The sequence below is a fragment of the Lagopus muta genome, chromosome 6 (assembly GCF_023343835.1).
Source record: "Lagopus muta isolate bLagMut1 chromosome 6, bLagMut1 primary, whole genome shotgun sequence".
Taxonomy (NCBI): Eukaryota; Metazoa; Chordata; class Aves; order Galliformes; family Phasianidae; genus Lagopus; species Lagopus muta.
The window spans coordinates 25,050,612-25,064,447 of NC_064438.1; the positions used below are offsets into that span (position 1 = coordinate 25,050,612).

The 13,836-nt window shown below is 38.4% G+C and overlaps 1 protein-coding gene across 1 annotated transcript in view; it reads right to left on the reverse strand.

Moving 5' to 3' along the window:
• Positions 1-13,836, reverse strand: part of SPTBN5 (spectrin beta, non-erythrocytic 5) — an 88,993-nt gene that overhangs the window by 7,696 nt on the left and 67,461 nt on the right. Inside the window, exons 46-58 of the mRNA XM_048949249.1 lie at positions 13,175-13,347; positions 12,079-12,169; positions 11,329-11,475; positions 9,850-9,987; positions 8,881-9,137; positions 8,524-8,710; positions 6,106-6,318; positions 5,509-5,705; positions 4,675-4,879; positions 3,776-3,970; positions 2,533-2,688; positions 1,810-2,027; positions 547-736 (exon numbers count right to left, since the gene is read on the reverse strand). Coding sequence (XP_048805206.1) covers positions 547-736; positions 1,810-2,027; positions 2,533-2,688; positions 3,776-3,970; positions 4,675-4,879; positions 5,509-5,705; positions 6,106-6,318; positions 8,524-8,710; positions 8,881-9,137; positions 9,850-9,987; positions 11,329-11,475; positions 12,079-12,169; positions 13,175-13,347 — 2,367 coding nt within the window. The remainder of the gene's footprint in view (positions 1-546; positions 737-1,809; positions 2,028-2,532; positions 2,689-3,775; positions 3,971-4,674; positions 4,880-5,508; positions 5,706-6,105; positions 6,319-8,523; positions 8,711-8,880; positions 9,138-9,849; positions 9,988-11,328; positions 11,476-12,078; positions 12,170-13,174; positions 13,348-13,836) is intronic.

The following is a 13,836-nucleotide window of genomic DNA, read 5'->3' on the forward strand; positions in this document are numbered from 1 at the left end:
TACTGTGATTTCCTGATCTACTGATGGCATCAAGACTAGCTTGGAATCACCACCAAAGTTTAAAGATACATAGAGAACCATCTCACAGAAATTTTAATGTTCTTGCCCCTCTGGCTTTATAAAATTTCTGAAGAATTACATATTTTCAGAGACCACACCCTATGGCTGATTGCTATGTGATGTATTTTATTCTAGTTTTTGTGTAGCTAGATGCCAAAATCTGATGTGGCTTATCTTTTCCGTGGAATAGCATTACCTACTGCCCCAAATAGCCAGTGACTATTCTTTTATGGTTAGCCTCAAAATCAGTTTTTCAGTAAAGCAAGAAGAATTTTAAAAGGTTGGTTTTTTGTTTGTTTGTTGGTTGGTTGGTTTTTTTTTTGCCACATTTTACATAAAGTCTGCAGCTTTTAATAGTAGAGAAATGCTTGCTGTTGTCCCTTTTGGTATTTTGTTCTGAAAAACAGACTAAGCTGCAAACTCTGCCTATTTAATATGACTTCTTTGATCGGTTTCATTTGTAGAATATTTAACTTATCAGCACACCTCCACAGACATGAAATGTCCATTCCTCATTAGGTCATCTCCTGCCCGCTGTATTTCTTCATATTTTAGCCACTGCTTCTCTATCTCACGCTTGTATTCCTCATGACGTTTGATAAGCAGTTCAGCTCCCAGGACATCATTTGCTAGTTCTTCAGATATCACTAATGCATGCATCTCATTGGCCCATGCCCTACCAAAAAAAAAAAAAAAAAAAAAAAAAGGAAAAAGTGTAAAATTGAAGGAATATGAATCTTGTTTGCTTCAACTAACATAAACACATGATTCTTGATTTACCTAACCTCTGGATCTATACCTTATCATAATAAATGCCCAATAGTCAGTGGTAACCACTTCATTGCATTTCGATTTCTACTTCTTCACGACTTAACTCTTTCATTAATCACAATAAATTAAAATTTCCCATATTTCTTCTTTGGGAAAGGCTACTTTAAAAATATTCTGAGAAAATGTATCATTTTTGATGAAAATTACACTAAAATGATAAAATGTATTTTAATATTCAACTGCCACTTCAAGTATAGAAGAATGCCACATTCTATTAGTTATTTCAGTTTTTACACTAGACCTATACTTACACATACTTACAAAGGTTAATTTAAACAATTTAACTCAACATTAAAAGGTATGTTTTGTAGATGCTTTTATCATTCAGTTTCATTCTAATTCAGATGTAAAAAGAAAAAAAAGGTAACTGAGTTCTTGCAAAAAACCTGACACCTCATGAAAATGGACAGAACGGTATATGCATATGGGCAGTAGGATTAAATAAATGTGGGTAAAACACTTTCAATACTTGAACAGGTGTTAAGCGATTCTAGAAGGTTATCTTTAATATGGATGCTTTCATTCTTAGAAAAGCAAGCTCTGATGTCTGTATAGGAATAAATTACTTGAATATGTAGCAGAGACTCTCCCACCTTCCTGCCAAATCAAAGGTGTATTTTATTGAAATTAAAACTGTTCAGAGTGACTCGATTTTCAAGATGTCTAGGAAATAGGCTAAAAGTATGGGCTTATTGTAAACACTGCGCTGAAGTGGAGTGACACGGTCCCTCTGATGTGTGGTCAGTTCCGTGAAATGCTGTTGAGAAGATGCTATGTATTATTATTCAAAGAAATCTGCAAGCAAGTTGTAGAACACTTGGAACAGGGGTCAAATAACCAAAGGCATAATTTAGAAAATCCCAAATGGGGGAGACCAGAAATAAGGCCTGCAGACAAACTCAAGGAGCCAACACATACATTAGCTCCCTGCAGTCATTGAAGTAGAGCTGGACTTGTTCTGCCTGGCTCAGTCTCGCCTTTCTCTCCAGAAACTTCTTATCCAGGTTTCTCCAGCACTCATCCACATCTGTGAGTCTCTCCATAATGTTTTCCTTGAGTTGTGGGTATGTGCAGCTGAGGTGCCAGGCTTCTCCTCGAATCCGTTCCAGCTCTTTCATAATGGCTCCTAGATCTCTCTGGAACAAAAACAGAATGGATTGTAAGACTAAGTCCCTACTTACATCTGTCAAAAGCAAATTTTAAGAACAGTTCGTATCTTTTCTATACACTGGCTGTGAGGAGGCTGGAAACATAACTCTGTACAGGTTTTTCCCCTGGTGCCTTCTAACATTCATCAAACATCAAAAAATCTTCTTTAAATATGACATGCTGCTTATTTTGGTAACTACAGAGCTGAAGTCTCCTCTTATGGTTCAAATAACAACTTTGCAATTATAACAACAGTTTGGAATAAGCTTTAAATAAATTTATCCTGAGCAGCAAAAGTAGTAATAATTTGATATAAAAAGGTAAAAATGGGAGGAAAAGACCCCTTCCATGAGGCACAAAGGATATTTCAGAGTGGAATAAATTTATCTTTTGTTCTGCCAACAAGAGAGTATTTCACATCAGGCATTGATGTGCACTTATTTTTTTTTTTTATGCTTTTCTGCTGCTGTTTCATGATAGATACACCCTCACCTCTACTCCTTCAAGCTGGCTCAGAAGAGTCTGTACACCTGGAAGATCATATCCATAATCATCTATGTCCACCACAGCCTCCTTCTCCTGCATCCAGCCCTTTACTTCATCCACATCATGATCATACTGATGAACTTGCTGGGCTGCTCTCAGATTCTAAAATAAAGAAAAATTTTAATGGTAATACAATATATCATGTCTGCAGTGCAAAAACAAGTGACCCTAGTATCATGTCCTAATGCAGAATACAAGCAGAAGTGAAACACCTTCCCAATTAAGTCATCTAATTTCACAAGTTCTCTTTCTCAATGGAAAGAAAAAGGTGTATCCAAAGATGTATCAAATTTATTCCCATGTAGGATGGAAAGCAGAAATTGCCCTCTCAAGTGCAGAAATGGTCCCAGAAAACTTGCTTGGAATAAAGACATATATTGCAGTGAAAATAAGGTGAGTTGGGTGGAGATTAAGTTTTCTGAAATTAGAATTTAAAATATTCTAAAGCTGTTTCAATGTTTATGTTAACAATTGTCACGCATTAACTTCATGGCATAGTGAAATAGACTATAGTGAGCTACAACTACTCCATATTCAAAATGTGTAACAGTAGTGAAAAGAGCTGAGGACATCTGACATTTTATGTTTTCCTTAAGCCAACTTAAAAAGTTGAATTTAATTGCCCTTTCTGCTTTTCTAAATACATCTGAGACTGCTGTTTCACAGGATGTTGTGAATTGATTTTACAGCTAACTGCTGCCAAAAGGTAAAGGTCTTGTCCCTGCATTCTCTATCACACTTTCTCTTATTTCCCTTGTTTGACTTCAACTCATTGACCCAGTAAAAAATATATAGACAGTTCCCCCCTTATTTAATGAGCTGAATTAATTAAAAAAGAAGAAAGAAAAAAAGAGTCCACTGAGTGCTAGACTTGGCCTCCTGTAAGTGGTGGTAAACCAATATGTTAGCTTAGTGTTTACAGAAATTGGATCTAGTAGTGAATTTAGGTAAATAGTATACCAGCAGGACGTTAGGTATCTTACATAGATTATATCTATGTATAATCTTGGCAGCAACAGCAGGGAAAGCAGTGGCTATAAACAGAAATGGTTCAAGAAGAAAGAGAACAGAATATACCCATTACTCTTATCTTTGTGTTTCTACATTGGCAATGCATTGGTTTGGGAAAGGAAGAAGGATGTATGAAAATGCAGGGAATTAAATGCTCCAGTTTCAATGCATTTCCTACCTCTGTCCTCATCTGGATGGCATGGCACAGTTTCTCCCACATCTCGTTAATTTGCTTTGTTCTTTTCTGGATAATATCTGTCTTGCTGTGGCCATCCTTCTCTAGCTTAGATGCTAATTCATTTAAGGAGAGAACTTTGGAATGTCCCAGAGGTTTAATCTCATTTACAAAATCTTTAAACTTTTTCTCCAGCACCTATAGGATAAACAGAGACACAGACTTAGATATAAAATTTTCTGCCTACCTCTGTTAAAGAAACAAAAAGAAACACTTCCTCTGTAGTGTACAACACAAAAGTTATTTGCTGCAGAATGTTAATCACGTGATAAGCCCAGAAGATCTGGAATCAGAAGAAAGTATCTGTATCATTTAACCTTTCATAACACTGAGAAATGACAAATGCTGCCCAGAACTAAGAAAATAATCTCTTTAGTTTGTCAGAATACGTAACAGTTGCTGAAAACATTAATTCACTAAATCATGAAGAGGACACTATAAAGTATACACCTCTGCACCACACGACCTGAGGAGAAATTCATCCTTGAAACAAGCAGCTAGAGGTGAGAATGCCTTATTTCAGGATTTCCTACTGAAATTGTTGCAAGACTGTGACCAAATGGTTATGCTTTGTCAAATTTATAAACATTATCAGAAGTCAAGTGTACTGACCTCACCTTATTCCAGGAAAAAGCCAACTTTCTGTTGCACCTCTATTCTATGCTACCACTGAAAGCCCTCCATAAGAGACAGTAACCAGTCTGAGTCTTTGCTGCAGTGAGAACTGGTTTGCTTATTTTTTGTCATTGTAATGTTTCACTTTCAACAGCTGCACAAAAATTTTCGCAAATATTTTCCTGCTTTACCACACAACACATACACCACCTTTTATCTTCTTTTACCTCAACACCATCTAAGTCCTGCCCATAGTCATCGGACTCTGCAATAGACTGTTTACTGGAAAGCCAGGCGTCCACCAGCTGGAATTCTCTTTCAAACTGATACAGCTGGAATTGTTCTTGCAGGCGTTTTCTCTGGGTCTCAGCCTTTTGTAGGAGAGACTGATAGTCTGCTAGGATCCCCTGGAGCTTTGAAAGTATGGCTGGACTGCAAACAAACAAACAAACAAAACCCAAACAGCATAAAACAAACAAGAATCAGAAGGTATGTTTTTGTTTTACTGCTCTTTTTGGACATCGTCTTTTCTAACAGGTTGGATTTGTAACACCTTTGAAATGCAGAAGAGTCCAGTTATTGTCATGGAGCAAGTCATAATACGATGTGAGAACCAACTAGGTAAGGAAATTATCTCACATTACTGCTCTTTTCCACTTCCTTCTTCTCAGTAATAAAAGAAAATTGGCAATGAAAAAGTGAACTGTCAAGAATGTCAATTTCCTTTCCCAAACATGGTGCTTGTTGAACCATTATGATTCAACATATTGAGAGTTCAACTGAGAAGCAGATGACAGTTCCTCAGAATAGACAGTGGACAAAGAAGCTGACATAATTGGTCTGCTGTTGAAAGAACAACAGTTATGAAAACATTAAAACAAATCATCAAGCTTTCTGAGAGCTCGAGAGTATGTGATGGTGGTAAAGAAGGGACTGATGTCCCTTAAAATCCTATTTCTGAATAAACCATTGAACAGCTAATGAAGACTGAACTTTTTCCATATTTGTCTTCTTTGGGGAAGTTTTTGTTTCAAAACAGGAGCCTACTTTTACTTTCCTACCTCTCTGGGTTGTCTTTGTTTATTAAGCCGGCACCCGTCTCCTGTACTTTCTCAATCCGGGGCCTAAAACCCTCCATGTCCAGCTTGGTGGCTTCAAGTTTACGTAGTAAAGCTTGAGTGGATTCTTCATTCTTCCCATAATCAGAAGTCTCTAGAATGAAGCTCCTCTCTGCCAGCCAGGTCTCCACATCCAGTAGCTGTATAATACACAAGGATGAGCTTATACACAGATGAGCTAAACTTTAGTTTAGGTCACGGCAAAGGAAACTGTAAAGCATCAGTGCCTAAAGAGATGCATCAGTCAAAATGGAAAGCAGCTTAGATGCCTTCCAGTCTAGCAGATGTTATTCCAAAAAAAAAAAAAAAAAAAAAAAGCATGCCCAAATCCCAGTACTTTCAGTTACTTTCTATCCCTCACTACAGTTACTTGGAAAAACAACTGTTACATCTCTACAATAACTGTACTTACCAGATAGATAGGAAAAATCAGAACAATATGAGTTCTGCTCATATATCAGTACTTGTAGACACTCAGCAATACAGACACCTTTTAAAGCAAATAAAGGCCAAAATGAAACCCTTGTGAACCATTCCTACCTCAGTCAGGAACTGATGGGCCTCATATGACTGTATGAGACGCTGTCTCCTCACTTGAGCCTCTGTCTTCAAGTTTTCTACAGATGTCTCCAGCTCGTTCATCTGCTCCATAATCTTGCGAGAGGCTGAGTGGCCTCCCCTTACCAATTTCTGCCCAGTACTGAGCACTGCTTTGGTCAAAGCATCCCGACTGCTTATCTCATTCTCCAAATTCTGGAAAGAGTAAAATGGCAAACCAAAAAAAAAAAAGCCATTTTTTCCTTTTTCTACCAGATAACATTCTACAATTATTTAGTTGTGTAATTCCATGGTAGTTCCACTATAAATCTGTTTTCCGTACACACAGATGGGTCACAGGTACAACATCTGAGTGAATACTTAGAATGGAATGCAAGAGCTTTTTTGGGTGAAGGAACAATAACAGAAATAAAATTTAACTACACAATTTGTACCTTGTTGTGTACCCACCTCAGAGTGTGGAGGGAAGAGATTCTAACCGAAACTCTTGCCCGCAGATTCCACTCAAATATATCTGCTTCCACTCACATTGCACCATGTTTTTTGAATTAAAACCTGGCTTTATTTGAAATGAATGTTTGAAAACTAGATTTTGAAAAAGCAGATGCATTCCTCTGCTTTCCTCATCTTTGGTAGGCAAGGACCACACTTTAAATTTGTTTGTGAAGGGATGTTCATTCTGTGGTTAACTAAGCCTAAGCACAATAAAAAGAAAGCAAACTCCAGCATTTCATAGTTGTTCTATTTATTTTCAAAGCTGGTGGTTTCAGAGTTAGACTGTGGTGTTTTGTTAAGGTAGAAGAGATGCTCTCTGGGGAGAGAAAGTGCTCTTTCAACTTAAGTATCAGACTTGGCTGCAAAACAGCTGTGACTCTAACCTTGCCTTTAACTTTCCCCTATTAATTTCAAGACAGCCTCTGCGTTGTTGAAAAGTGACACCATATTTGACCCCAGCAGAACAGAACCCAGTATCAAAGATTTTAAAACATCTTGTACTCTGTATTAATAATAAGCTAGTAGTGGGAAGAACAACTTTGCAGTTGAACATTTAGGAATACGTATTCACAGTACTTCATTTATACCAACAGAAAAGGGTGCTAGGGGAGTGAGTGGAAACTGTTATTCCAAACTAAGCAGCTATACTTATGCATGCTATGTCTGAGTGTAAATGCACTTTTGCATGACGTTCAATTTTGTTATGTTGATACATTTCATGCACTACCACTGTTGTGGTGGCAATCGAAGTACTAAATTTGCAAATCTGGCTCAATAGGACAAACAATAGGGGGTAGAACTAAGAGCATATTCAATTTCTGACTTATATATAATACGGATATGATATATCCACAGGTCTTACGTATTCTGGAAGATGTATTTTAAAAAGAATTACAGTTCTTTATTAAACTGTGAGAGCATTTTTAGGATAAATCTACTTTTTAAGAGAATTCATTCACGTCCTGCCACGTCACCTGTACCATCCTAAACTTTTTTATTTACCCCTGGAACATTCAAAAACCTTTTGCAAGTTCAGTTTTATTTTTAGGCATGCAGATTGCATCCAATGCCTGTGCCTTCAATATGTATGTATATATATGCATATTCTCCATCCAAAGATCTTCCATCTTCCCCAGTCCTATTGTAGATTACACAGATTTTCCCAGAGGCACTTGACCTGGCATTTAAATTTGCTGTCATTTGCTAACATTAAATACCACTAGCTGCTGGAAATTTTTAGCAGCATTTTCTTTCCTCCACCACATTTTTGTAGAGAGAGAGTGATCTTTACTCAAAAACAATTAGAAAAGCAGCTGCTGTCTTACTGGTATTCAAGATGACAGTGTTCCAGTCACTGCTGTGTCTGATGGCCCATCTAGATGTTGTGAAATAATTCAGCAGCCATCTTGAAAGCTACCACTACAGTGAAGGTCAGCTAAAGATCATAGAAGCTTGTTAACTCCCTCCCTCCAGTGCAGAAAAGTCTTGGGGGCAGATGTTTTTCTGGGAGCTCATCCTGAGACATCTGAGCAATAAGCTTGCTTGGATGTACTTAACAAGTTTAATAGTATGTTAGGACATTATTTGTTGCCCAAAGAAACAGCATGCACAACAGTTGCAAAATCTATTTCATATTGTAAAAGCCAGGTTTTGAACTCAGTTTGCAGAAAGAGCCTATGTGTCCACAGAAAAGCATACAGTGTGGTACATAGAGCATTGCAATGATAAGCGTGGAATCCCACATGTCAAACCATAAACATATCCTTTGAAAAAAAATGTAATTATCAGACAAGCATAAGAGTTATCCCTGGCATCACGAATCCTGCTACCCAATGCACTGCACTTTTCTTGAGGCAAACTGAATTGCATATTCTCTTTGATTCTGAAGAATGAGAATGACATTACCTTGTGCTTTTCCTGTAGACTCTGAACAGTTGCCAGGGATTGGCCGTAATCCCTGGAGGATGCCATGGGAAGTTTCTCACGAACCCACGCCAACTCCTCATCAACATCTCGGAAGAACTGGTATTGAAGTCTGCTTGCCTCCAAACTCCCACGTCTTTCCTGCAGAGGGTCGTGTAGACTTTTGTATCTGCAGATTTTAAAGGAAACACAATGAGAACTGCAAAACAGTACAGAATGAACACAAAAGGTTATATTCAGAATAAAGTAGACAATGAAAAATAAAAAAGCTGCAAAGAAGAAAAAGGCTGAGAAAAATAGGCAAAAATAGTGCCTGGTCTGTCTCAAGCACAAACACACCTTTGTACCAGCTGATCAACTCTCTCTTCCAGCTCATCGGCAAGGAAATGCTTTTCCTGCTGGAATTCCTGAGCTGTGTTCACAAGCTCTTGTAACCGGTCCCTATGGCTAGCAATATCTTGCTCCAGTTCCTCTTGTTTCTTCAAATGACTGTTCAGAACCACTAGATCACTACTGCTATATGGTGCCTTCAACTCATTTTCCACATCTTCCAACCATTTTTCTGTATCGTCTATACTCTGCTGAAAATGAAGGGCCTGGTGACAAGCAGGACAAAAAAAGTCAGTTAAATCTTCAGGATATAATTTACAAAATAAAATGACAGTCCCTTTTCAGAAGAATTGCATACAAATGCAGAGAAACTTCCAAAGGCTCAGTGACTTCTTCCCAGATCTGATGGTGGTCCAAATGAAGAAAATGACTCAGTCAGAGTGAATTCAAGAACAAATGCAGAGAACATAAGGAGTTAATCTTACTTGTGTAATGTTGCACAGATACCAATGATGGACACACTACCTTAAAAGGCAGCCACTTAAAGGCAGAGCTTTATTTTATGCCCACAGAGTATCCCATGCAAATTTCAGAGCCATGAGAACTGATATGCCTGAGAAGAGCTAAGAGAACAGAAAGCAGCTGTGGGCATCTTTCTCATAAGGTGGTGAAAAGATGCCAGTGAGACAGGTCCAGAGAAGTAGAAGATAGAAGGGTACATATTTTCCCTCAGCATCTTCTGGAATCCTGACCTAACTTAGCAGTAGAAAGCAGAAAGGCATGCAGCCCGTAAGTCCTTTCCTCTCACTGGGAATCTCTAATCGCATACAATCGCTCTCCACTTTGCAGTTTCTTTGCTCTGGTGGTCTTGAGGCCCAATTGTTTTAAATGGCACATTCATATTTAAGACTGCAGCAGGGCATTCATGCTGCCTCTGGAAATAGCACAAAAACCCAACCACTGGTGCACCAGAATTACCTTGTAAGCATCCTGCAGCTTGGCCCGTTTATCTTGGCAGCTTGCTAGCAGTTCCTCCCATAGCTCTTCCATTTCTTGTAGCCTGGACTGAATGGCCTCAGGGGCATAGTGTCTGTCACGGAGCATCTTCTCACCTTCCTGCAGCAGAGAGAATGATCAAAATGATGGACAGATATTCCTGTCTTTCTGGCTTCTAAAATTATCTCAAATGTTGGAACAATATTAGAAGACATTTAAGGGCAAAGAGAATCTTATTATGCAAAAGCTGGACAGGGAGCCTACTTTGCAACCACAAAGTTTTTTCTGCATTTCATGATCATTGCTTGAGATAGCCCAGCCACCTAGCCCACTCTTTTCCCTTCCTTGCATGTTAAAAAAGTGAACTATATTTCTCATACAAGTGAACTACTGCATGAGATAAAACCTTTTTTTTAACCATGTATCATATAATAAAAGTATATCTACATTTCTAATTCCTGAGCTCCATATACTTAACAGAATGGCAGAAGAAGAGGTAAAGTGGATACAGTTAGATCTCCATCAGATAGAAGATTCAGTACTTATATCCTTAAGCTAGGACCAAGTTTGCTTGAGAAAGCTAAGCTGAGTTACCTTGTATTTTACAATGAGGAAGATGGGACATAAAAAGAGAGAAAATACACAAGGACAGCAGATGTCTATTTTCTTATAAAAAGCAATTCCCAAGATCATTTCCAGAAAGAAGTAATGAGAGGCAGGTTAGTACAGAGAGAGTTGTAGTTACACCCCTTAGTCCCTTGTCATGTTCATGTTGTGCCTAAACAAACTGAGCTCTAAGTACTAGATGCAGGTGAAACTGAGGAGGAACTCCACCCTTGATGCTTTAATGCAAGTTATCTCTTGCAAAATGCAGCTAGTAAGTGCTGTGCTGAGAATAAGGTTAATAAGCATGTAACAGTCTGTCCTTCCAAACCAATAATCTGATCACAAATTCTGCCAAGTATCTGACAAAGCTTGTCAGACTTCCCTCATCTCTCTCCTACTAGCATGTCTCTGTAATGGCAATACTTGAAAATTCATCTTGGTTCTTTTTGTTGGATAAAACTTATCTGGATTACTGAAGTTTTTTATTCATCCAATTACCTAGGTTTCATTTTTGAAAGAAACAGATATACCTCTGAAGTGTGATTCACGTCAGAGAGAAGTGTCAGAAGTCAGTGGAACGAATCATTGATAGAACCCATCTCCTTCCACTGCATCGCAGTGAATACAGATAACAAGCTAACACTAAGCACTAACAGATAATTTGAAAGAATCCTGTGGGCACAGAAAGTTCTTAGACCAAAAGAGCAAGCTTTCCAGCCCTCTCACAGACAGAGTGAACAATGTCATTGACGGGACAGTGATTTCTCCTTGCGTGTTTGAGGTCTGTGTAAGTCAGTTTGTTAATAGTTTTCCATGCTAGCTGCCCAGTGTTGCCAACAACCCAGCTTCTCTTACAGATCTGATGGAGTCCAGGCGATTTCTATTAGCCATAATCTCTGCTTGGAAAGTTTGATGTTTCTGCAGCTTGGTCTGCAGATTGCTTGGATCTCTCCAGCTATCATCCTGAGCAATACTGTTCTTCTCATTGATCCAGGCAGCCACCTTTGAGGAGGAAAGGACAGAAGTGGACAAGAACTTCAGTGTTTCTTCAGCTGCAACCTGCCAGGCTGTTCTCATGCATATATAAAACATTGGACTAGTAAGAGGGGACATAAACGAGCTGTCCTTTTGAGATTCTGCTTCCCTAAGCTCCTCATGCCTTGATGATGTCACCCCCACACCTCTATACCAGCATTGTCATCTGGAAAGATGTCTGCCTCCATGGAATTTTTCTTCTGCAGTAAGAAAGTGTGTGCATGTGCACATGTGTGCATGTGGAATAAAAGGCAGTTACCTCCTTATTTCTAACCTTACCATATCTCACAAGAAGAGGACTACTTTGTTTCTTCCCATGAATTATGATTGGGTGGCACATTCCTTTTAATGAGCCTGTTTCTCGCTGATTTTTGTGGCCCAAATGAAGGGAATTTGTTACTTGAAAACTGAAAAATATCCATTAACACTTATCCTCATATTTTCCAATATTATCTCATTATAGACTCAGTTCCTTGGCTCTTCTCTCATTAAATCTCTTTCAGGGTTCCAGACCTACGCAGCACAGCATGTTTTAAGAACAAGAATGCAGTGAATGCTGTGTAATTGTACCTCATAGGAATTCTTCAACAACTTCTGCAGGAGCCTTGATTCCTCTAGTAGATGTCTGCGAGCAGCAGCATTCTCCAGTAATTTCTCCTTTCTGAAAGAAAGACAGATGCACGAGGAATAAAACACAGAGTGACTTAGATGTGTAAAGAGTTTTTAGTTTTCATGTCTAAAAAACATTTGATCTAACTCTTGATCTCTAGGAGAAAACTGTCCATAATATGCAGCCTTCCATGATTTTGATTGTCAGAGAAGACACTTGGGATACTGTGGGAAGAACTACTAGCAGATATGTTTAAAACATGTACAAATTCTGTACGTATGATGCCTGCATCTAGGAAACACCATTAGTGAGTTTCTGAGGACAACTGAACATTATGGAAAGCCTGTGGGTATAATGATACTTGTCACTAATAACATGTAACAGGCTAAAACTATATCGTCCTTTCGTCTTTCTTCCAAATATGGCTGTGCATCACTTTATTCATGTTGATTCAGGCATGAACTATTTTGATTGTATTAATAAATTTGTACATTCACTTTCATCATAAGCAATTTCTGATCTCTTCTAGTAGATTTTACATACATCTTTTCATTTATTATAGCACTGAATATAATCATTTCTAATGTTAGTTAAGATGGACAATATACAATGTGCTAGGAAAAATAAAGCAATTAACATTAGAAAGAACTGTAAAATGCCCTTACAGATAATTTGAGCAGAACTTTAAGATCAACCCATTAGATCAGAGAAAAAGCAATTATGTAGCAAATGCCTTTTCTTAATGGCATTTAATGATAGTACTATTTAATGGCACAGCAGAACTCTGTGCATTGTTTGCAACACTGTCCTTAGGGCCATACCAGGGTATAGAATTACAGGAACACTGCCTTTTTCTGCATTTCACCTCTCCCCTTAATTGCAGTTTTGAAAACCTCTGACTCAAGCAAGCTTTGCAAGACCACAGATAACAGTGCAAAGTCAAGTAAACGCAAATGAGTTTACAGTTCTCTTAAATCATTTAAAGCTTTTAGAGTTATGGAGGCAGAGTTTCAATGCAAGAGAGATGGGTAGCAAACAGTGACGTTTTGACTTCACCTCCTCAGAACAGCCTGGCATCTGTTGGCGATGTTGTCCGAATCATAGTGTTTGTTCTGAATTAGCTGCTGGGCAAATGAAGCCATCTCATCAATTTTCTCCATCTGAGCTTCCAGGGATTTTTCAAATTGCATGTGTTTCCGCTGCAGGCTCTCCACACTAGACACCGAGTCCTGGATGGAATTCAACAAAGGGAAGCTGATTTCAATCAGAGTCATTCCATCCACCACACTGATAATCCAGAAGCTAAATGGCATTTACCCCACGTTTTCAAGCTGTCAAGAAACATTATTGGCCTTTGAAATTTGTTGGCATTGAATCTGAGAATTGGGGTCTAAATTACTGTTTTATGCACGGCCTGAGAACATTGGTTCAGGGTCAAAACTGAACAAACTCCTGGATGCTTAGCTGCTTCTGCTGGTTGTTGTGCTACATCTCACACTTCTCAGGAGAAAAAGCTGATCTCCTTGTACTCGTAAATCAATCTTGTGACAGACCCTATTTTGGAAGCAAATATGGGATGCTGAGAGATCAGAGTTAGATGAACAAATATGCCATAGAAAGAGATTAAAATTAGAGTAGCCTCAGTTTCAATCCACGGCATTTGGAAGTGTACTGATTCAAATTTGAATCTGAGGAATGGAGTCTGCCCTTACAGTTAA